Source organism: Melospiza melodia, chromosome 8 (genome assembly GCF_035770615.1).
Source record: "Melospiza melodia melodia isolate bMelMel2 chromosome 8, bMelMel2.pri, whole genome shotgun sequence".
In the NCBI taxonomy this organism is placed as follows: domain Eukaryota; kingdom Metazoa; phylum Chordata; class Aves; order Passeriformes; family Passerellidae; genus Melospiza; species Melospiza melodia.
The window spans coordinates 22,824,270-22,848,795 of record NC_086201.1 but is presented as its reverse complement, the minus strand read 5'-3'; the positions used below and the strand labels follow the sequence as shown (position 1 = coordinate 22,848,795).

Sequence of the window (24,526 nt, the reverse complement as noted above, 5' to 3'; positions counted from 1 at the left end):
AAGTGCAAGAACAAATGCCTGCTCCTGAGCAGTCTGCTCTGGCATGGAAGGGGAAGAATTTATCATTTATGGAAGTGCAAGAACAAATACATGCTCCTGAGCAGTCTGCTCTGGCAGGGAAGGGGAGGAATTTACCATTTATGGAAGTGCAAGAACAAATACATGCTACTGAGCAGTCTGCTCTGGCAGGGGAGTGCAAGGATTTATCATTTATGGAAGTGCAAGAAAAAATACATGCTTCTGAGCAGTCTGCTCTGGCAGGGGAGTGCAAGGATTTATCATTTATGGAAGTGCAAGAACAAATACATGCTACTGAGCAGTCTGCTCTGGCAGGGGAGTGTAAGGATTTATCATTTATGGAAGTGCAAGAACAAATACATACCTTTGAGCAGTCTGCTCTGGCAAAAGAAGGTAAGGAATTCTCATTTATGGAAGTGCAAGAACAAACACATGCCTTTGAGCAGTCTGCCCTAGCAGGGGAGTGCAAGGATTCATCATTTATTGAAGTGCCAGGGCAAGCACGTGCCCCTGAGCAGTCTGCTTTGGCAAGGGAGTGTAAGGTTTCACAATTTTTCATTCCTGTATCACCTGTGGTGCAAGACAGAAGTGATGTCTGCGCAGAGTGTGATGCCCCTGCCGGGGAGGCAGTGACTCCTGATGTGCCTCTTGTGGAAGAGCCAAGTGTGCGCCACCTGCAGGACCACATTGCGAGCACCCCCACAAAGGAGGAGTTTGGCTTTTATGAATTCTATGCAGGAGAGCAGCAGGAGGAACAGGAAAAGGAGCAGGAGAGATCAGTTGGTTTTGAACAGAGCATTAAAGCTGATGATAATCTTTCTAAAGAAGAAGTGATTGATGATGGTGATGGCACACATTGGAAAATACAAAGTGACAGGCAAATGCTGCAAGAAATTGAGTGTGATGCATACAGCCCTTCTTTGAATCTAAACCCCACTCCTCCTGGCATAGAAAGCTCAGGTCAGGTTTTTACTGAGAAAGCTGAAGAAGTGGAAGAGGTGCATTTCAGAGAGCGGCTGCTGTCCTCTGAGCCTGACACTGAGATCATATTTGATCTGAAGAAGTTTGCAGAGCCTTTCCCAGCTGCAGAGACTGTGCACACAGAACAGGCACAAAACCCCCCAGCCCTGGAAAGTGTGGAGGTCATCACTGGGATCATCTCCCCAGTGCACCAAGGTGATGTGCTTGAAGGAGGGATGTCTCTGAGTGAGGAGCTGCGTCAGAGCTACAGGATGCAGCAGGAGGAGGTTGATGCCCAGGAAGAAGAAGAGGCAAGAGAAATCACAACATCTGAGTTGCAAACTCCTAATGGGGATCTTGGCAGTGTCATGATGTCTGCTGAAGAGGGATATTCTGCTGAAGAAGTTCAGGATTCAAAGATGAGTGTCTGTGGAGAGGACTCACTCCAAGAAAAAGTTAATGAATTTCTAGTGGAGCCCACACCAGGTTTCCAAAGAGGAGTTGAGGAAGCACGTGTGTGGGAGAGTGGGGAACGACTGGAGACCACAGACTCCCAGAGTGACAGCTTCATTGTGGACTTGAAAAAAGCTGCACATGAAAAGAAACTCCAAGCTGGGCATCAGGCTGAGGAAGATGGTAGTTCTGAGACAGAAAAGTTCTTTGAGCCAGGAAGGAGCACCTTCAGCTGTGAGATGGAAAGCACAGATTCCCCTGAGGAGATGCTCAGAGACATCCAGCAGGAACCAAACACAACCAAGGGCTTCTCTTTGGGGAACCTCATCCTCGGATTAGTAATGGATGATCCTGTGGCACAGAAGGAGCAAAGGAAGGAGTCTTGGGACAAGAAGAGGACTGCCAGTGAGGAAGCCTCTGAGAATAATGGAGAAGAAATGTGGGAGGATACTTCTGCAGGTCCAGAACCCAGTGCTCTTCTAATCTCAGAGCTAGAGCCTAATTTGTCCCTGGCCAATTATTTAAGATCCACTGGGATATATGAAACTCCAACTCTCAAAGGCACAGTTCAGAAGGAGCAGCAAGAAACTATAACTTCACTGGAAGTGGAGGAGGTTACCTTCAGCACGGTTTATGATTATTACAACAACCATCAGGAATTTGCCCGGCCCTTCTCTCCTGAGTCAGAAATGTCTATAGAGCTGGAGAGTGGGAGCAGAGAGGAGTCACCTGATTCAGACCGCTTCTACACACCTCCGTCCTCTGTGGAAATCTTTGAAACTGCTTCATCAGCATCCTACCACACGCCGCTCAGCACACCCGAGCGCTACTCCACACCGTCCGAGGGCTCAGGGTACAGCACGCCGCCCGAGCGCTACTCCACACCGTCCGAGGGCTCGGTGTACAGCATGGCCCCTGAGCACTACCCCTCACCTCCCGAGAGTTCAAAATGCAACACACCCTCAGAGCAGTATTTCACACCCTTTGAGGGACCCTACTCTGCATCGGGGGACAGCACGCCACCGGAACGCTACCGGACACCCACTGGGGAGTATATGGATGCCCTGACCATGCTCCCCCTCTGTGAGAGGAGGCATCAGCCTCCAGACCAGCCCCAGTCAAATGGGTTTATGACCCCCTGTGAAGCCCTGGAGCCGTCAGGCAGGGACATGCCACCAGCATTCCTCAAGGCGTTGAGCGGGAGGAGGTTGTATGAGGGCAGCACACTGATGTTTGTGGCTGAGGTGGTGGGTGTGCCCAAGCCAGGAGTGAAGTGGTATCATAATAAGTCTCTGCTGGAGCTGGATGAGAGAGTGCAAATAGAGAAGGATGGGGACAAATATATTCTGGAAATCACTAATGTCCAGAAAGCTGATGAAGGACAGTATCTGTGCCATGCAGTGAACATTGTCGGGGAAGCTAAAAGTATTGCAGAGGTGGAGGTTTTGCCTGAAGATGGACGGTCACTGGCACTGCCACCCCCTGTCACCCACCAGCATGTTATACACTTTGACATGGAGCAAAGCACATCTTCGAGGTCCCCTTCACCACAGGAAATCCTCCTGGAAGTGGAGCTGGATGAAAATGAAGTGAGAGAGTTTGAGAAGCAGGTCAAAATCATAACCAGTCCTGAATTTAGCCCAGACAAGAAGAGCATGGTGGTTTCCCTAGATGTACTTCCACTTGCCTTGTTAGAACAAGCTGCAGGCTTGGCAGCAGGGGAGAATGAGGATGTAAAAATTGATTTCCAAGTAACTGAAATGCCTCCACGCTTTGCTGTGCCCATTACAGATATCAAGGTGACAGAAGGCTTGGATGCAGTTTTTGAGTGTGTTGTAACAGGTACTCCTGTCCCAGTAGTTCAGTGGTTCAGAGGTGACGCATGTGCGACACCTGGCACAGGGAAGTATGTTGTGAGTCAGAAGGAGGGACTTCACAGTCTGACGGTCAAAAATGTAGGACCTTCTGATAGTGGCTTGTATCGCTGTCAGGCAACTAATAGGCTGGGAGAAGCAACTTGCAAAGGCTCCCTTGTGATCATGGCTCAGCAGGAAGCAAATGCAGAGAGCAGTGGGACAGTCAGAGGCTGTGAACCACACAGGTCTCAGAAGTGTGACTTGCTTTTGAGTACAACTGTGAGCCCAGGTGACCAGTCAGAAATAGAGCTGGAATTTGAGTTTGAGCCGCACAAAGATGGCTCAGAAAAAGCGATTCAACTGCTTGCAGTGACTCAACAAGAGCAGGAAGTGGAAGGGGAGAAGCATGTCAACATTAATTTTGATGTGTTTGCAGAGCCATCTGAAGAGGAACGGGTTGAGTTTAGGGCAGAGGACTCAGAGAGCTGCAGCTTTGAGTTCCAGGTCACAGAAGCTCCTCCCAGATTTGTGAGGCTGATTTCTGACTACAGTACATTTGTAGGTGCCTCAGTGAGCTTCCAGTGTCTTGTGACTGGTTCCCCCTGTCCCAGTGTCCGCTGGTACAAGGATGGGGTGTTGTTGGAAGGGGATAGGTACTGTGCACGGGAAGAGCAGAACGGCTTGCACAGTCTTACCATTGAAAACCTGGTGCAAAGTGACAGTGGGCAGTACAAATGCATAGCTACTAACAGGGCAGGAACTGCTGAGACTTGTGCTGTGTTAACATTATACTAAATTTCCATCGTTTATTTCAGAGTCTGTCTTGAAATACTAAGTGTTTTTATGATGTTCTTCACTGCAGCTAAAAATGCAGCACTCATTTTAGGGGCATTGTTTTCATCTCTCTAAGGATGAAAACCACTCTGTGGGCATATTTGTATTTCACTTAGGTTTGCCTTCTTTGGGGAATTTAAGTGAGATTTAATCCATGCATAGATTTTTGTGCACACTTTCTGCACTGAGGGATATTTCGGACTCCTTCTATGCTCCTTGCTCATTCTTGTAAAGATATTTTAATTGACACTCATTTGCGTAGGACTAATTTTTTTGTATAATGTATATATACCTATGTGTCTGTAACAGTGCAATCACTACTGTTTTATGTAGGCCAGAAATCACCTGAAAATGTAGACACCACCTTTTTCTTGTGACCTTAAGGTATGGAACACTAACTTATGTTTGCTGTTTAGTTTGGGTATAGTTCTGTTAAAGAACTCCTTAAAATTGTTACTTCCCCTTCTCACAATGTTGTGTCAGAACATGATTCAAATCCTGTTTATGGTTTCTATCACTGCAAAATTCTTACATCTATGGGCCTCTTTCATGGAATTAAATGCCTTTTTAAAGTCAATGAAATTATGCTGTTGCAAAGAGAAGCAGAGAAATGGGAAGGAAAATTAAAATTTTGCACTTGTAGAGACTGAACAGGATTTTCTTCTCTATTACCAAGTAATAAACATGAAAGCATATTTTGTACTGTATTTTTAGAAGTTAAAGGGAAAGGACAAAGGGAGTGTAATAATAACAAATCAATTATATTGCTGTAAATTCATTAAAATAATTTTGGTTGTCCCTGTATTCCAGTGTCATTCATAAAAAAATGCATAGTAGTAAAAAAGTAAGATATTTTTATGCAATATTCTCCTCACATTAGAACTGGATCTCTACATATTCCTTTTTTCTTTCTCTCCTTTTTTTTATTATTAAGAACAGTTAAGTGTGCTCTGTAACGAGATGACCAGAAATAAGGGGAATATATTCAGTTGTTATGTGTGGCATTTTTTCAGCACGGGAGATTTTTGCATTAATGTTCTCAATGTGAATGTATATTTTTATATTTAAAGTAATGCTAATATTTAGGAGGAAGCACCAGTAGCTGACATAATTGAATCAGAATTAAATCTACCTTACACAAACAATGATAAATTGATTAAGAAAATCTGTTAAATGGAGGAAAGTTATTAATTAACATTCCTCAGAAACTAAATTACTTTCTAATGCACATGCCAGCTTTCCAGTCACCTATATGTCAAGATGAGATCTTGAGTTCAAGATCCCTAAGCAAAAATTGGTTTTACTTTGTTTACCTGTTAATGAGATTCTTCCAGTTATTTACAAATTGCTGTCAGTTGCAAACAACTTTAAGTGGAGTGACTTTAAGCATTAAAACTACTCCTATAGTGTGTTCAGTAATGTTCATACCATTTCTTATTTCTGAATTTGATGTGTCCTCACGGTGAGACCACATGTCTCAAAAAATCTGTTATCTTCTAAGACTATCCCATCACTCACCTGGGATACTAATTTTTGTTCAAAATATTCACCTTGCCCAGTCATGTTGCCTAAAATTTTAAAATCAGGAGTGGCAAGTACTAATAACCCAGTACCCGGGCAAAATGACTGAAGTGTTAAGGCTAATGCAAATGTGTCACTTCAGTGTCTTCTCAGTCATGACCCCTCAATTAATATTTAAGATTTGTATGTTAAAAGGCAGAGTTAATTGTGCTTTCTGACATGGTGGTAGGAAAGAGAAGTATGCCTGTCTGGCCCAGTGTTGTGCTGGGAATGAATTACTCCATGATGTGTCCTTGATCCATTCCTTGTGTTGATGTGTAGCACTAACTGGTTGATTAGACAGCAGAGGTCCTTAGGGAGGTTGGCATGAATTGTCTGATGTTCTATGTCAGCTGGGATGTCAGGGGTGTTTAAGTTCCAAAGTCAAAGAGGTCAGAGGCCCTTTGATTAGGTCCTGCGCAATTCTGAGGTGTGTTTATTTTGCATGTAAATCTGAATATTTTTAGAAGAAAGAGACCCATAACTTGTTTGTTGAGCCATAAGCCACACAGGTCCAAGTCATATTCACATCTGAAATATATGGCCAAGCATCTTTATCTCTACCCACGTAGTGGTGTTTGTGGTTTATGTAAATGTATAAGTCTTGGTTTAAGTTTTGTACATTAGCCAGGAGCACCTGGTTCACCTAAGCTACAACTATTAAATCTGGAGTAATCCTAGATTTGAATGAACTTAGTATGGGACAACTGATATAGCTTGACTATCTTTTTTCAAAATTTTGTGGTTTTCATAGGAATCAAAAAGCTCACCATTTTATTTTCAGATTTAATGTTATCTTCATTTCTACAAAACAAGTATCTTAAAAAAATTAAATATGTTTATTTGTCATCAATGTATATTGAATGTTAACATGTATGGTTAATTTGTGAAATAAATATGAAATTATTTAACTCCATTGCTTCTTGTACTTTATTCATTTTGCAAACATATCTAAAATATGAAGAAGTATCTGTATAGTTCTCCTCTCATAAATATCCAGGAACACACAAAAGTGCATTAATTTTTGCCACACTCCTATGTATAAAGCATTCTCCTGTGCTAACATCGGTTTCACTCTGCAATTTTTATATATTTAATTTTTTTATTTTATTGGCCCAATTCTGCCACCCATTCTCGAATTTATTTGCACAATTTATTACTGTTTTAACAAGGTTGGTAAGTAATGCTGAAGGACTGCTATAATTTTTTTTACTTAAGCATTTCTTCTCTGCAGTTAATCATTGCATGCTATGTCACTGTTATCACTGTGCTATGTCATTTATATTATGGCATTTGTGGCAAGACTAATAATTACTAAAACAAATGAGAAAGAATTGGGTGACAAAGTTTGTTAATTTTTATGTTTGTTGTTGGAGTGCAGCAAAAATTCTTATCTCTCAATAAGTTTTAAAATTGAAGACACTGTAATTGAGAAGCTTCTCAATTACAGTGCCGAGAGAAATTACAGTGCCTAGAGACATTAATCTGCTCACACGTTTATTCTTTTTTTTAAACTTATATCTGTCAAATACTCTAGGCCTTTACTGAGGAAACTTTACTCAGTGAGGACAACTGTATTTGATTTCCAAAGGTTTTCCTTGCATCATGCTTTTCATGAATTTTTCCATTCCTGGAAATTCCATATTTCACTGATGTTTCTATTGTCAAACATCTGCAGAGATGTTCTTGCCTCTGTTTCCTCTCATTTTAAACTGCTGTTGGAACTAAAGTTATCTAATGCATAGATCTATAAATTCAAAAAGGCAAGAAAACAAAAAATCTTAAAAGTCTGTTCTCTTCTCTGACATTGTGCGAGTTTAAATATGCCACATCTTGACAGGGAGGAGGTCAAAAGCAGAGATTTAAATCAATTATATTAAATCAAAGGTTTAAACTTGTGATGTTTGTAATAATGATAATGACAAAACCAGGACAAAGCTGTTAAGGTAGAAGTAATCTTTTGGTATGCTAGACAAAAGATAGAGTTTAAAGAGATGAACTATGCATCAAAAGAAAGGTTTAGTGTGCTGAAAAGATTGTGGGTTTGTTGGTTGGTTTGTTGGCGGGGGGTGGGGTTCAATCCTAATTGTGGCATTCTGGTTGTTTTGTTGGTGTTTTGAATTATATCGGTGTCTTAGCACTGTTCTGCTGTATTGTTTGCATAGGTGTACATACAAATATGTATGAGACATGCCACTTCAATTATATCTGTGAAATGCATCAATGTTGCTTGATTGTTCCTTGCACAGTGCACCCTGGAGGGATATGCCTAACCCATACTGTGATGTCAGGTTTAAAGACACACCCATCCTGATCAAGATAGGAAATTCTTAAGCAACCTGACAACACAGCATGTCTTACTCATTTTGGCAGGCATGGCAGCAAGGAGAGAGCACAGACCTCCTGTTCATTGCTAGCTGCTGTATAGTATTGAGAAAGCTTCCAACTCTAGAAAAATAGATGGCCTAACACTGTGTATTGCTATATATGAGTGTTCTCATAAATATTCTAGTAAAACTAAACAATTTTTTTCCATACAGACATCACTAGGTCTCTTATTGCCTCTTCTGAGGAAGGAAGAAGTGAAGGCTACAGCAGCGGCCTTCAGTTGCCTGATAGAGAGAAAACACTTGAATTTGAGCCTGGAAAACCAGTTTATTCCAGCAAAGCAAAGATGAAAATTGAGGAAGAGGGCAAAGCCCCTGTTTTCCTCAAACAGATCTCAGATGTTGAAGTCTGGCAGGGAGATGTAGCTAGGCTCTCTCTTTCTGTTACTGGTAGGCCCACACCCAAAATCCAGTGGTTTTTCAACGGTGGGAAGCTAACCCCATGCATGGACCATAAGTTAGAATTTGCTGACAGTGACCACAGCCTCATCCTCCCACGAGCAGGAGTGCAGGATGAGGGTGAGTATCGGTGCATGGCCAGCAATGCCCACGGCGAGACCAGCTGCAGCGCCCAGCTCCACGTGCGCCAGAGGCAGCCGGGCTCTCCCTGCTTTGCCAGGCAGCCAGGCAGCGTGCTGTGTGCCCCGGGCTCCACGGCAGTCTTTGAGTATACTGTGGAGGGCAGGCCGTGCCCCGACGTGCTGTGGTCCAAGGGGAGCGAGCGGCTCCTCTCTGACGCCCGTCGCTCCATCGCTCAGCGCCCTGACGGCTCGGGCTCTCTGACAGTGTGGCACTGCATGGAGGAGGACTCTGGGCTCTACACGTGCAGGGCTGTGAGTGCCCTGGGTGAGGCCACATGCTCTGCTGAGCTCCTGGTGCTGCGCCAGGAGCACGCTGTGTGCAGCCAGAGCCCGGCCTTGCAGCACTCTGCGGTGGCAGAGGAACAAAGCCCTCTTTTCTATGAGGAGGCTGGAGAGCTTCCTGCAGTGGAAGAAGCATTCAGACTTGAGCCTATGAGGGAGCCTTCAACCCTCCTTCAGCTCCAGATGAGCCAGGCAGTGTACGTGCTGCCCAGGGAGGACATCTTGCCTGGCCTGCCACCAACGTGTCTGGCAGTGCAGAGTGTTGAAGAGATGCTCACCCAGGCGGTCTCAATACAAGAGAGCAGTGGGCTTCTGGCAGAGCCCCTGGAAACCCTCCCTGCTGGCTCCCAGGGTGTGGTGCCTGCAGCAGTGATGGAGACACAGCTGCCAGGCTGCCTTGGGACTGTAGCTGCACAGATACTCATGCCCAAAGAGGAAATCATCTCCAAGGCAGCAGAGCAACTGGCTGTTCTGAAGACAGAGGCTTCTCAAACCCTTCTACAGGTGTCAAGCACCACTGAGAGCCATGTCATGGATGGTGACCAAATCCAGATCCTTGAGGGCTTTCAGATAGCACAAGGTGAGCTGAAGGCTGAACCAAGATTTCTCTCTGAATTGGCTTTCACTGGGGGCCAAGCTGTCCCCCTGGAGAACACTTCTTTCCTGGAAAGAGCAAAGGAAGATTTTGCTTCAAGAATACATGAGGGACAGGCTGTGAGATTTCCCTTGCTGCTGGAAGAAAACCAGTCCATGGAGGAAGAACATGTTGATCTTTCCAAGCCACTTAAGCAGTGGCAGAGGACAGAAGGACAATCCCACGAAACCATGTACTCTTGTGAGCTCCAGCCAAGCCAAGTCCTCAACAAAGACAGTGAACTCACTGCTCTGGTTCCCAAGAGCTGCAACTTAGGCATAAAGTCTCAAATTAGAAATGCACTGAAAGCTGCAGTGGTAAGTGGGGAAAACGTCTTGTTTTCAGAATGGTTGGCTGATAAGGAAGATGTTAAAGTACAGGCAATAAACATCACCAGGGCGAATACACATACCTTGTGCACATATGTTGTGACCACAGGAGGATGCAGTCCCGTAGAAATCCAAGTCTCCTTGGAAGAAGTGAACATTCATACAGTTGACCAGAAAACGGCCTTAAAGGAAGTTTTCTATTCCTTTCTTTGTGAAGATAAGTGTTCCCTGACTGGTGAAAAATCCAAAGCATTGCCATTCTCTGCCAGTCCACTTCTATCAGGAAAATCCTATGAGGAAATCTTTGAGCTGGAGCCCCAGCAGGCTGAGAGGACTATGGAGGCAGAAATACAACTGGAACACCTTTTGTCTGCGCAAGTAATCAAGGCTGAGCATGGTCTAATTAAGGATGTGGGCGCTGATGTAGCCTCTGCAGATTTTCTTACAGAGGCACCCACAGACATACTGAAAAGAAAAGAGAAAAGGGAAGAAAAATGTGAGGAAGAGGGCAGAGAGGGTCTAGAAACTAGAGCTGGAAAGCAAGAGGATGTGCTGGGCAAAGAAGGTTATCCCATCATACACATCAAACTGGTTGACACTGTTGTGGAGGAAGAGGAGAGTGTCAGGCTGGTGTCTGTCATAACAAATGTCAGAGAGGTGAATTGGTACTTTGAGGGTAAACTGGTCTCTTCAGGCAACAAATTCAAGTGTTTGCAAGATCAGGACACATACACACTAGTAATAAGCAAAGTGTGCGGGGAGATTCACCAAGGAGTGTACACCTGTGAGGCGCTGAATCAAGGTGGAAAAAGGGCAACAGCAGCAAAACTCACAGTTGTTAAAAGAGGTTGGATTATGGGGATAAAATAATCTTTTTAATGCACTGCTCTACTAATGAACCTCCCCTACTATGCATATCTTTGTACAGAGATACAATATTAGTACCGTCATGCCACTAATCAGAGGGCCCTCTTTCTCTCTGGATTGATAGTCTCCTTTTACCACATTGCAAGGCCTCTCACTTGCATTACCCCCGTCTTTGGTCAGGAACTTTTTTGTTTCATTGCACTAGCATGTTCAGGACAAAGCTGTATCTCAATCCCAACCATTTCTCCTATTAATGCCTGAGAAGTGGACCTGCTCTTCCCATTTTTCTCACTGCTGCACCCTCTCTCACTCCTTAGAGTCATTGCACTTCTCGTTCACACTATAGTTTCTAACAAGTCCAGAATAGATTACTATATATTTATATCCTATTGCTATTGTGCATTGCTGTTTCACTTTGTTTTTCCAGTATCACCACTGTTTCCTGATGTCATTATGCACTGTAAGACTGTCTGTCCACTGAGTCTAGTACTGCTTTCATTTCTTACAGATATTTTTTCTTTTACAGTCACTTTATGTGAATTGCAAGTATTTCACCTTTTTGGTTTTTTTTTTACAGTCAGTCAATCACTTAATTTCAGAATGGCAGCAGGCAGGGTTTTGAGTTACTCTCTGCTTTTAATTTCAGTTGCACCAATCCTGAGGAGAAGGCTTGAACCCTTGGAAGTGGCTGTGAATCATGTGGCCAAGTTTACCTGTGAGGTGGAGATGGCTCCCAATGTCAAGTTCCAGTGGTACAAAGCCGGACGAGAGATTTATGATGGGGACAAATACTCCATTCGCACCTCCAACTACCTCTCCACGCTGGAGATCCCAAGGCCTCAAGTTGTTGACTGTGGGGAATACAGCTGTAAGGCTTCAAACCAGCATGGCAGTGTAAGCTCTACAGCTGTTTTAACAGTAACTGGTAAGTACAGACCTTCAAACTCTTCTCTTTTTCCCCAAAATACCGTGGTTTATTGTAATGCTTTCACTACTATACTTGCATATGTTTATGGTAGGACTCTTGGTTGCCATCAGAATACATACTTTTGGCAGGGACTAGCATAGTAAAGGCATAACTTTTGAGAATGCTGCTTTTAGGGGCTTTCTCTATGAAGGCAATCAGTGTGAGAAAGCTTCAGAGGGAAAGAAGGTAGGGGGAAAGAGAGCAGGAAGAAACAGCATGGGCATGGGATTGCTTTGTGAATTCATTCTTGAAGGTTTATTTCACAAGAAACACTTTTAAATCTGATTTCTTGGTGTAATAGTCACTGTGTGATTATCCTAGCACCCTAAATTTATCCTGCAGCTGTACTTGCGACGCGGGTTATGCAGGTCTGCATACCTGAACATCTTTGTGCCGTCGCCAAAGGGGAGCTCTGTGACTGGGGAAATAGATCTTCTTAAATAAAAGGAGGTTTAAAGGGTTTCAGTTTGCAAATTTTTTTTGTCTATTGAGACCTATACAGTGGGGTTTTTTCTTTAAAGAAAGAAAGAAAAAAAAAGCCATTATAGCAATTATCTTTTGGGGGTTTCTTTTATGATGACTCTTTTACTCTGACTTTTCTCTTTCTGGGAGGAGTTCTTATGTGGTCTTTGCTGAGTGCTAGGTGCTAGGGACTAGAAAAAGGTGCATGAACAGTGAAATGCATACAAACTTGCCCATCTTGAGAGAACAGTGAGCAAACATGTCAGTCTTGAGGGAGACTGACATGTTTATTTTCATGAGGGAGACATGTCAGTCATGAGGGAGACTTTGTTTATTTTCCTTTAATTCGTACATTGCTCCAGAGATTCAAAATGCCTTCAAGCTCTGGAGCAATATATAGATTGAAGAAGTACAAAACCAAAAGCCAAAATTTATCGTCTTTAACACCTCTTATCTCCTTCGCTGCTGTTTTCTTTAGCTTAACAGTGTTCAGTCACAAGGTAGCCTCTCTTGCTCTCGGTCTCTGGCAAATGTGGCTCTACTCCTCACCTCTTGATAACATTGAACCCCTTTGTTTTGCAGAGGCATTTCCACCAACGTTTCTTACCAGACCTGAACCTATTACTACTTTTGTTGGCAAAAGTGCCAAGTTCCTGTGTACTGTTTCGGGCACTCCAGTCATCGACATCACCTGGCAGAAAGATGGAACAACTATTTCACCTTCAGACCACCATAAGATCTCCAAAGTGGAAAATAAACATGTTTTAGAAATTTCCCTTCTTACTGCTAGTGACAGAGGGGTTTATACTTGCAAAGCTTCCAACAAGTTTGGGGCTGATATTTGCCAGACTGAAATGGTCATTATAGACAAGCCCCACTTCATTAAAGATTTGCAATCAGTACAGTCAGCAGTTAATAAAAAAATACGCCTTGAATGTCAGGTAGATGAAGACAGGAAAGTAACTGTAGGGTGGACAAAGGATGGAAACAAAATCCCTCCAGGCAAAGATTATAAGATTTACTTTGAAGACAAAATAGCCTCACTTGAGATTCCTCTGGCTAAGGTCAAGGACTCAGGCCACTATGTGTGTACTGCTTCAAATGAGGCAGGAAGCAGCTCCTCTTCTGCCAGCGTCACAGTCAGAGGTAAGATAGTTCTATGCCCCCTTTACGTTTCATGTTCTTGGGTTCCCCATTTCTTCTTTCACAGGCAAAAGACTTCTTTGGGCTGAAATTACACTGTGAATTCTTCTCAGACCTGTCACCTGATCCATTCCCTGTGAAGTCTTTTCCCCTGCTGCCTTACAGTGCACCATGTGTTACTTCAATATTTCTTTCACCAGAGAAAATCAAGATTTGCTCCTGCCTGCAGGATAGAGATGGATGAAGAGGGAAAGCAAAGCCACAGAAGCTGCAGCTCAGCAAAGATTACTCTGATCTCTTGTGAAGCTGTATTTTGTTCTTGCTCTGGGAAGCAATCTTTCAAAACTTTGAATTTGAGCTTTCTCTCCTTTTCCCCCTTTCCTCTTCCCCTTCCCCTTTTTACCATCTCTTCCCCTCTCTTCCCATTTCCAGAACCACCATCCTTTGTGAAGAAGGTCGATCCATCTTATTTACTGACCCCAGGTGACTCTGCACGCCTTCAATGCAAAATCAAAGGGTCTCCCGAAATCCAGGTTACTTGGTTCAAAAACAATAAGGAAATCCATGAAAGTAACACACACAAGATGTCCTTTGTCAATTCTGTGGCTGTGTTAGATATTTTGGAAATGAAAGTTGATGACACTGGGACCTACTCATGTGAAGCTGTCAACGAGGTTGGAAGTGACAGTTGCACCACCGAAGTGGTTGTCAAAGGTCTGTCCTTCTTGTTGCTGCCAGTCACATTCTTGAGAAAAACCTTCCTTACTTTTTTTTTTTTTTTGCATGGTTGACTAATTCTTTCTTACTGCTTTTATAGAGCCTCCATCTTTCATCCGAACACTTGAACCTGCAGAGCTAGTGAAGGGCACCAACCCCGTTCTTCAGTGCGAGGTTGCTGGCACTGGACCCTTTGAGATTAGCTGGTACAAAGACAAGAAGCAGATTCGCAGTAGTAAAAAATACAGGTTGACCTCTCAGAAGGCTGTTATTTCTTTGGAGGTGTCCTCATTTAATAGTGCAGATGTCGGTGAATACGAGTGTGTGATAGCTAATGAAGTCGGGAAGTGCATGTGCAGTGCCACATGCATCTTGAAAGGTCAGTGGGAGAGAGAAAACTCCATTTACTGAAGGGAATGGCAAAAACCTCTTATTTCATAAAATGTCTTTTCTTTGGAATTGTGGGAGGCTGGGGAGACCGGGGACAAAGAATATCTTCTTCTCTTAAAATTCTGTGTGTATCTTGAGTCTTATCTGGCGTCAAACCTGTGAATTTGAAGAACATTAATTAATGGGCCATTAGCTCCCAGCTGGAGAAAGCACTTCTCCAACTTGCCCGCTCTTTGGCTGAATTGCAACATGTACTGCACATACTGTCTTACAAAACTGTCTTTAAGTAGCATATTTTATGTGATGATGTAACAGTAGATGAGTATTTTTCTCTTGTGTCTTCTTTGAACTAGAACCACCATCTTTTGTTAAGAAAATCGAAAATGTGACAGCTCTGGCTGGAGATAGTGTTACATTACAGGCCGTGGTGAAAGGGTCAGAGCCTATTTCTGTGACATGGATGAAGGGCAAAGACATTATTAAAGATGATAACAATGTGAGAGTGACATTTGATCACGGTCTAGCAACACTGCAAATTACCGGAGTCCAGCTGAGCTCTGGTGGCAAATACACCTGCGTGGCTGAGAATGATGCAGGAAGTCAGTCCTGCTTTGGTGAACTAGCAGTGAAAGGTCAGTGGAAAAGTGCTGTGATCCCTGCAGTCTCCCACCTGAGAGAAGAAGAAATTTTCTTTTGTCCTTAACACTAGATGTTTAATTCTGTTGTAGAACCTGCCAAAATAATTGAAAAAGCTGAAATGATCCAGGTTACAGCAGGGGAACCAGCTATTTTGGAGTACACTGTCACAGGCACTCCAGAGCTGAAAACCAAATGGTTCAAAGATGGAAAGCCACTCCCTGCCAGCAAAAAATACAGGATCAGCTTCAAAAATAACATTGCTCAGCTCAAGTTTTATGCCGCTGAAATGCAGGACAGTGGTGAATACACCTTTGAGATATCCAATGATGTGGGCATCAGCTCTTGTACTACCAGCTTCACTGTGCTAGGTTGGTACTGCCTCTTTGCAGAGAGCCCTGTTGCTCTGCTCTGTGCCTAACAGAGCCAGAAGCAGAACAGCACTCCTGTTTTTCTCATGTGTTCCTTTCTGTCATTTTTTTCACTCTCAACAGATCGCACTCTCCCTCCCTTCTTTACTAAACCACTGAAGAATATTGACAGCATCATTAGCACCTCATGCCGCCTAGACTGCAAAATTTCAGGCTCTCTTCCAATGACTGTCTCATGGTTTAAGCAAGATACTGAGATCACTTCAAGTGCCAAGTATACAGTACACTTTGCAGAAGGCTCAGCATCTTTGGAAATAAAACACCTAGATGCAAATGATGCTGGGGTCTACATTTGCAGAGCCACCAACTCTGCTGGTAGCAAAGACAGCAGTAGCACTTTGTTTATAAAAGGTTTGGCAATTTGTTTCACTTTTCTTGGAATCTTGCTTATCTTGTGATAATACTTTTCTTTCCCAAAATACAAGCCCTCTCTTACTCATTGCATTTTTTTTCCTTTCAACGCAATCCAGAGCCACCCAGCTTCACTGTAGAACCAGAGTCTCAAGATGTATTGCCTGCATCAACTGTACATTTCAAAGCAATGTTTAAAGGCACAACACCACTGACAGTGAAATGGTTTAAAGGTGATACTGAGCTGGTGACAGGAGGATCCTGCTACATTATGACAGAAGCATTAGCAAGTTACTTGGAGCTTTATGCAGTCAAACCAACTGACTCTGGAAAATACACCTGCAAAGTCTCCAATGTAGCTGGTTCAGTATCATGCAGTGCAAACTTATTTGTGAAAGGTTTGCGTTCTTGCTCTTATTTAAAATTCTAGCTGCTGGATTAACACAGCAGCACTCTTTCCTGTGTTCTTTCTCCTGAACACTCTTCTTAAATCCACAGAACCTGCTGCCTTCAAGGAGAAGCTAGAGCCGACTCATCTCATAAAGAAAGGTGGATATGCTGAACTGACCTGTGAAGTCACTGGTACTCCTGAGATTAAAATCACATGGTTCAAGGATGATAGAGAGCTAAAAGAGAGTGACAAATACAGGATATCTTTTACAAAATCTTTGGCAATACTCCGTGTTTCAGAGGTTGATACTGAAGACAGCGGGGAATACATTTGCGAAGCCAAAAATGACGCTGGAAAAGATATCTGCAGTAGCGTTGTTACAGTCAAAGGTGTGTGTGACATCCAGCCACACAGTCTGTATCTTCAGACTCAGTACAGTAGTACCGGCTTCAAAAGTATGATTAATGCAAATTGCACTTTCTTTTTCACACTGTAGAGTCACCTTATTTTAGCAAGGAGTTTCAATCCATGGAAGTCTTGAAGGATTCTGATGTGGTTTTGGAGTGTGAGGTGCTTGGCACGCCTCCCTTTGAAGTGTTCTGGGTGAAAGATGATAAACCCGTGCGGAGCAGTAAGAAGCACAGAATAAGCATTGAGAAATCTTTGATTAGCCTCCACGTTTTCAGGTTTGATGCTTCTGATGTTGGGGAGTATCACTGCAGAGTAACAAACGATGTTGGGAGCTGCCTCTGCCGTTCAGAGGTCACGCTGAAAGGTTAGTGCAAGGTGCAGAACACCAGTAGCATGCTCTTATCCCAGTGTGGTTTTCCATGCCACACTGTTGGTTACACACCAAGCTTATACTTATATAACCACTTTCTTCCCGCCAGAGCCTCCACAATTTTTGAAGAAGATAGAAAACATTAGCTCCCTTCGAGGGGGAACAGTTGTGTTTCAGGCTGCTATTAAAGGTTCCTTGCCCATCACTGTGTCGTGGTTGAAAGACAATGATGAAGTGATTGAAGACAACAATATCAAAATGACCTTTGTGAACAATGTTGCCACTCTTATGGTGAGATCTATTGAGCTGAAACATGATGGGAAATATTTCTGTCAGGCTAAAAACGAGGCAGGAATTCAGAGGTGTTCTGCTCTGCTGACTGTCAAAGGTTGGTCTTAACCTAAGGCTTGCAATGATCTGGGACAGTTCCCTTGTGATTTTTACAGACGTGCTTAACACTGCATCTCCTTGTTTACAACAGAACCTGCTACAATTGTGGACAAGGCTGTGTCAATAGATGTGACTGAGGGAGACCCAGCAACCTTGCAGTGTAAATTTTCAGGAACAAAACCTATTACAGCCAAATGGTTCAAAGATGGCAAGGAACTGACGTTGGGCCCAAAATATAAGATCAGTGTTACAGATACCGTCTCAGTCTTAAAGGTGCTTTATGCAGATAAGAAAGATAGCGGAGAATACATTTTTGAGGTTCAAAATGATGTTGGGAGCAGTAGCTGTTCTGCCAGCATTAATGTCCTAGGTGTGTATGGGCTTTCTCTTATTATTACTTTTAGATACCAAATCTTCTGTCCTGAGCTGACATGTGCCACAATCACTGTTGAATTTTTATATTTTGTCTTTTTACTCTGTCTTGGATAGATCTCATTATACCACCTAAATTCACCAAAAAACTCAAGAAAATGGACAGCATTAAGGGGTCTTTTGTCCACCTGGAGTGCATAGTGTCTGGTTCGCATCCTATAAGTATTCAGTGGTATAAGGATGGTCAAGAAATAACAGCAAGTGAAAAGCACAAATACTCTTTCCATGATAATACTGCGTTTCTGGAAATAAATAAACTGGAAGGCACAGACAGTGGCTCTTACACTTGTGAAGCAACAAATAAAGCAGGAAGCAGCCAATGCAGCGGGTTTTTAACAGTAAAAGGTTTGAGTTCCTTCTTTGTCTTCTGTTAGGTCTCTCATGCATAGTTTTGGATTTCCCCATCTCAGAGTAATCCCCTTTCTTTCTTTTTGCATGTTATAGAGCCACCATATTTTGTGGAAAAGCCCCAGTCTCAAGAGGTTGTGCCCAATGCTAGGGTTCAGTTCAAAGCGCTGGTGAAAGGGTCTACTCCTCTGCAGATAAAGTGGTTTAAAGACAGCCAGGAGCTCCTATCTGGAGCCAGTCGATCTGTCTGGAAGGATGACACTTCTAGTGTTCTGGAGCTCTTCTCAGCTAGGACATCTGATTCTGGGAACTACACTTGTCAGATAAGCAATGACGTGGGGACTGCAACCTGCAAAGCAACTCTGTTTGTAAAAGGTGTGCAACCCAATCTTCTAATTTTTTGGGTTCTGATTTTTATGTGCAGTTTTGGTGGGAGGGAGAGGAGACCTTTTAGCCTTTTTTTTTTTTAATTTTGGGGGTTTTTATTCCTACCTTGCATATCATAAAGCCTGAACTTCTCTGTCCATCTTCTAGAGCCCCCCAGATTTATTCAGATGCCAACTTCTGTAGTAGCTTTGCGTGAAGGACAGTCCACCACTTTTGAGTGCCAGGTAGTAGGCACGCCAGAGATCCGCATTACATGGTACCTGGATGGAAATGAAGTGACTGACAGAGCTAAGTACGGCATCTCCTTCATAGATGGTCTAGCCACTTTGAGAGTCACTCAAGCCAGAGTAGCAGATAGTGGGATTTATGTTTGTGAAGCCCACAATGATGCAGGTAGCGAGAGCTGCAGCGTCGAGCTGAAAGTAAAAGGTTGGTTTTGAACATCTTGTCATCTCTGTCACATATCTGGGGTGAGGAAGTAGGAGATACTTCTTCTCCCCTCAAAACTATTTGAAGTTAGTATCTACTTTCCCCTCATTCTTCTTTATAGAGCCTCCAACCTTTGTTCGGGAGTTGCGTCCCACTGAGGTAGTGAAGGGCTCAGAGGCCACACTAGAGTGTGAGGTGTCTGGTACCCCTCCATTTGAGGTGAAGTGGCTGAAGAACAATAAGGAGATGTTCAGCAGCAAGAAATACACCATCTCCACCAAAGAATCAGTATTTACTCTTACTGTGGCCAACTGTGACATCTCGGATGTTGGTGAATATCAGTGTATTATATCCAATGAAGGTGGGAGCTGTTCTTGCAGCACAAGACTCAGCTTAAAAGGTCAGTCCTCTAGGAAGCACACCTCAATTATATGCCTCAGCTAAAGTGTAGCAAGGGAGATTACTTTATATGATCTCTCTTTTTCCTCTTCCCTTTCCATGACCTCTCTTCTGAACAACAAACAAAACTCACACCACAGAACCACCATCCTTCGTCAAGAAGCTGGAGAACGTCACTAGCGTTTTGAAGGGTGATGCATTCTTTCAGTGTGTCGTAGCAGGTGCTCAACCCCTATCTGTGTCATGGATAAAAGATGAGAAAATACTAGAAGATGATGAGCATCACCACATTACCTTCGAGAACAGGGTGGCCACACTGAAGCTTACTAATGTTGACCTCAGCCACAGAGGGAGATACACCTGTCAGGCAAAGAACGAATCTGGCATGGAGAAGTGTTTTGCTCTGCTTTTTGTACAAGGTGTGTACAAATCGTAACCTTGATGAGTACTTGGAAAGTCAGTTCCCTACCTATGTAGCTAACTGCTGTAATTTTTATACTCTTTATACCTCAGAGCCTGCACAGATCATAGAAAAGGCTAAATCACTTAAAGTCACTGAAAAAGACCCTGTGACTTTGGAGTGTACTGTGGCTGGGACACCAGAGCTCCGAATAAGATGGTGCAAAGATGGCAAGCAGCTCCTGCCCAGTAGATACTACACAATGAGCTTTGAAAACAATGTGGCCAGTTTCAGGATTGAGCCTGTATCAAAGGAGGATAGTGGCACATACAGTTTTAAGGTTGAAAATGACTTTGGAAGTAGCACCTGTGAAGCTGTTCTGACTGTGCTAGGTTTGTATTGCCAATCCATCAAGGAGGAAATGAAAAATAGTCTCCGTGAAAGATAAGCAAGAAGTTAACTGGTGTGTTTTTGCTATTTTTTTTGTGTTGGGCAGATCAATCAATTCCTCCTGTATTTATCAAAAAGCTAACCAAAAAGGATACCATTCTGGGATCTTCTATCCAAATGGAGTGTAAAGTCTCTGGGTCACTCCCAATTGTTGCAAAATGGTTTAAGGATGGAAAAGAAATAACTGACAGTGCAAAATATAGAAGCCTGTGCCATGAGAACACTATGTCACTCGAGATTGCTAACCTAGAGCTGGCAGACAGTGCAAATTACACATGCAGTGTCTCTAATGTTGCTGGAAACGATTCTTGCAGTGCTGGACTGACTGTGAAAGGTTTGAAACTCTTTTACTACTTCTTATCTATGATAAATGCTGGGAAAATCTTATACTAACACTCTTATACGTCTTAATATTAACACTGGAAATGGTCCCCATGCTTGCCTCACTGATTTTCTTCATTCTTAGACATTTCTGATGTAACTGTGTCTTTTTCTTAAAAACTGCAGAGCCACCAAGCTTCTTAGTAAAACCTGAAAGCCAGCAAGCCATACCAGATTCAACAGTGGAGTTTAAGGCCACACTGAAAGGAACACCACCCTTTACAATAAAGTGGTTCAAAGAAGACTTAGAACTTGTATCTGGTCCAACTTGTTTCATTGGGATTGAAGGCTCAACTGGGTTCTTAACCCTCTATTCAGTGGATTCTTCTAGGAGTGGGCACTACACTTGCCATGTTTCAAACGATGTTGGCAGTGACTCTTGCACTACAACACTGTTGGTAACAGGTGTGCACTCTTTCTTGTTGTGTTGTTATCTTTTTGTGTCCTTCTTCTCCTTTCTTTTTGTCAAGCCCACCTTGGTGATCTTTGACACACTGCCAAGTGAATTCTCTACCCTGTGTTTGCAACCCACTGTTGTTTGGCTCTTTTCCCACCATTTTCTCTCCAGTATTATTTCAGATCTTCCTGACCCCACTTTTTTTGGTTTTTTAGAACCCCCCAAGTTTGCTAAGAAGCTAGAGGCAACAAAAGTAGTCAAGCAGGGTGATTCAGCCCGGCTTGAGTGCAAAGTAAGTGGATCTCCAGAGATGAAAGTAGTGTGGTTCAGAAACGACCATGAAATAGTTGCCAGTGAAAAATTCCGGACATCATTCATTGACTCTGTGGCGGTGCTTGAAATGAATCATCTCAGCACTGATGAGAGCGGTGACTACATCTGCGAAGCTCACAACCCTGCCGGCAAGGCCAGCTGTAGCACCAAAGTCACAGTGAAAGGTTAGCCGTCCTCTTGTTTTCCAGCTGCAACTTATTTTTCCCCTGGTGGCTGTATCCCTTAGAAATACACAGGAACATGAGATTAATTAATTTCAGGACTGCCCTGTTCTTCATGTCATGTTTGTTTCTTGATGCCCCCTCATCTTCTCTGCCAGTGTCTAAACAAGAGAGATGATGTTCTTAATGCAGATGAGTACTAAACTAGTTTTTCCCCAGTTCTACAATTTTAATATCCAACACAGTTTGTAGTGGGAATTGCTATATCAAGAAGCTGACATACAAAGAGAAAGAACAAACACAAACTGACTAGTGTCAGTTTTACACCCTGTATGGGAGATTAATACCAGCTAAATGAGACCTGTACCCTCTCTGCCAAATGTCTGTTTACCTTTTCAAAAGGGGAGTTAATGGCTCTTAATGCTCGCCTTTGTACAAGCTCATTTCATATTGTGCCCAGAAAAAGAGGGAAGTCTTGCCCATTCTGTAGTTATTCTCAGCAGTCCCATTTTCCAGAAGCTGGTATCTGTAGACTCTTTGTTGATCAAAGAGCTCCAGACTACTTTCTAAATGTTCCTTTCTTCCCTTGTTAGAACCTCCTGTCTTTAGCAGGAAGCCTTCTCCAGTAGACATTGTCAGAGGCTCTGAGGTTAGCCTGGAATGTGAGATTTCAGGAACACCTCCATTTGACGTTGCCTGGTACAAAGACAGGAGACAAATCCGCAGTAGTAAGAAGTACAAGGTTACAGCCAAAAACTACCACACGAGCGTTCGCATTCTTAATGTCGAAGCTGCAGACGTTGGTGAATATCAGTGCAAAGCACAGAACGATGTAGGAAGTGACACTTGTATTTGCACTGTGAAGCTGAAAGGTAAAGTACTGGTACATGTGTCTTCTGCAGCGCTCCCAAGGGCGCTGCATTGCTCTTCCTTGTGGAAACACTGTGAGTATTTACTATAACTGCGTATTTCTTCTTCAGAACCACCAAAATTCTTGACTAAAATAAACAGCATGACAGTTGTGGTTGGTGAACCAGTAGAGTTACAAGCAAGAGTGGAGGGCTCCCAGCCAATTTCTGTGCAGTGGCTTAAGGACAAAGAAGAAATTATCAGAGAAAGTGAGACCACAAAGATCACATTTATAGAAAATATTGCAACTTTGCAATTTGTGCGCACAGAGACCAGCAGTGCTGGAAAATACACCTGTCAGATCACAAATGATGCTGGAAGTCGCGAGTGTATGGCTACCCTAACTATTCTAGGTAGGTAAAAAGCACAAATACATGGAAGTTTCTTTTTAAAGTTAGAAACTTGGTGCTTTTTTTATCAGCTGTATACTTGGCTTATGCCTCTGAGTTCAAAACAAAGAAAACAGAATCCTTCTCTCCCCAACAAGCAGAAGTCAGGTTCCATATTTCCAATAGTCCAGCAATAGAGTTGGAAGGAACCACTCTATATTTCTGTCATGTCTTTTGCTCATGCCTGCTTGGAGAGAGAGATTAAAATATTTTATATTTTAAATGAAAAGATACTTTAAAATTATTTAAAATATTTTTACTTAGTTTTGGAAAGTATTTAAAATTTACAGTTTTAGAGTAACAAAAAGGATGGGGAAAACAGCTGTAAAAAACGCCACACCCCAAGAAATCAAAATTTCCTTAGTATCAAATGTGTAAGCCCCATCTCATAGTGTATAATACTTACTGCTAATACTTATCAAACCCTGTTTTAACCATATATATTACCCATCTCTCCTTCCAGAGCCTGCAGTCATTGTAGAGAAAGCAGAGCCAATGAAAGTTACTATAGGAGATGCCTGTTCTTTGGAATGCAAAGTAGCAGGCACACCACAGCTTTCCACTGGGTGGTTCAAGGATGGCAAAGAACTGACCAGCAGCCAAAAATACAGAATCACTTTCCTCAATAATGTATCTACACTTAAAATTATGGATGCAGAAAAGGAAGATGGTGGATTGTACACTTTTGCTGTGCAAAACGACGTGGGGAAAAGCAGTTGCACAGCATCAGTTGATGTTTTAGGTTGGTTGGGTAGCTTGTCTTCTATCTTTTACAAAAGCTTTTGTTTGGCCATTCTCTGTCCTTTACTCATTTTCTCTCTAACGGTGGATTTATTATGTTTTCTTATGCAGACCGAATCATTCCTCCTTCTTTCACAAGAAAACTAAAGGACAGCCCTTGTGTTCTGGGTTCCTCAGCACTGCTGGAATGTAAAGTGTCAGGTTCACCTCCTATTTCTGTTGCCTGGTTCCAAAATGGACTTAAGCTAGTCAGTGGAGAAAAACATCAAATGTCCTTTTCAGATAACCTATGTGTTTTAGAAATTAATTCACTGAGTCACTCAGATACTGGCACTTACACCTGCAAAGCTACCAACACAGCTGGCTCAGATGAATGCCGTGCTGTATTGACTGTACAAGGTGGGTATATAATGGTCAGGAAGCTCTCTGAGCTTTTCTTTTGCTCTTTCTCTCTTGAAATTATCTGCAGTCTTTTGTAAATATTCTTGGGGACAATTATTGACAGAAAAATAAAGATTTTGCTCTTTATCTTCAGTAGATGTGTGGAAATACCGGAGCTATGCTGCCGCAATTTGTCTTATCTATCTTTTTCTTTTGTGTATTTAGAGCCACCTTCTTTTGAGAGGACCCCAGAGCCTCTGGATGTACTGCCAGGCACAAGCATCACTTTCACATGTGTTGTCAGAGGAACCCCTCCTTTTAAGGTTAACTGGTTTAGAGGGGCCAATGAACTTGTGCCAGGGGACAAATGCAATATCTACTTGGAGGAGTCCGTTGTGGAGCTTGAGTTATTTGATGTAACTCCTCCTCAAAGTGGAGAGTATACTTGTCTAGTGACTAATGATGCTGGCAGGGTAAATTGTACAACACACCTCACAGTAAAAGGTTTGTAAAGATGATGTCTCTCCATTTACCTTTAATTATTGTTTCCTTCTCTCCATTTGGCATGT

At 42.8% G+C, this 24,526-nt stretch overlaps 1 protein-coding gene across 20 annotated transcripts in view; it reads left to right on the top strand.

Moving 5' to 3' along the window:
• TTN (titin) overlaps positions 1-24,526 on the top strand; it is a 238,040-nt gene that overhangs the window by 41,985 nt on the left and 171,529 nt on the right. For 19 of the 20 annotated variants that reach the window (XM_063162226.1, XM_063162223.1, XM_063162220.1 and 16 more), the window contains 26 exons: positions 11,408-11,686; positions 12,773-13,336; positions 13,766-14,047; positions 14,151-14,429; positions 14,794-15,072; positions 15,169-15,447; positions 15,571-15,858; positions 15,978-16,256; positions 16,357-16,638; positions 16,746-17,024; positions 17,140-17,418; positions 17,512-17,790; positions 17,910-18,197; positions 18,297-18,575; positions 18,735-19,016; positions 19,138-19,416; positions 19,556-19,834; positions 19,929-20,207; positions 20,312-20,599; positions 20,773-21,051; positions 21,259-21,540; positions 22,131-22,409; positions 22,518-22,799; positions 23,299-23,577; positions 23,688-23,975; positions 24,183-24,461. In XM_063162226.1, coding sequence (XP_063018296.1) covers positions 11,408-11,686; positions 12,773-13,336; positions 13,766-14,047; positions 14,151-14,429; positions 14,794-15,072; positions 15,169-15,447; positions 15,571-15,858; positions 15,978-16,256; positions 16,357-16,638; positions 16,746-17,024; positions 17,140-17,418; positions 17,512-17,790; positions 17,910-18,197; positions 18,297-18,575; positions 18,735-19,016; positions 19,138-19,416; positions 19,556-19,834; positions 19,929-20,207; positions 20,312-20,599; positions 20,773-21,051; positions 21,259-21,540; positions 22,131-22,409; positions 22,518-22,799; positions 23,299-23,577; positions 23,688-23,975; positions 24,183-24,461 — 7,590 coding nt within the window. The remainder of the gene's footprint in view (positions 1-11,407; positions 11,687-12,772; positions 13,337-13,765; positions 14,048-14,150; positions 14,430-14,793; positions 15,073-15,168; positions 15,448-15,570; positions 15,859-15,977; positions 16,257-16,356; positions 16,639-16,745; positions 17,025-17,139; positions 17,419-17,511; positions 17,791-17,909; positions 18,198-18,296; positions 18,576-18,734; positions 19,017-19,137; positions 19,417-19,555; positions 19,835-19,928; positions 20,208-20,311; positions 20,600-20,772; positions 21,052-21,258; positions 21,541-22,130; positions 22,410-22,517; positions 22,800-23,298; positions 23,578-23,687; positions 23,976-24,182; positions 24,462-24,526) is intronic. The other variant, XM_063162234.1, reaches the window with a different exon arrangement.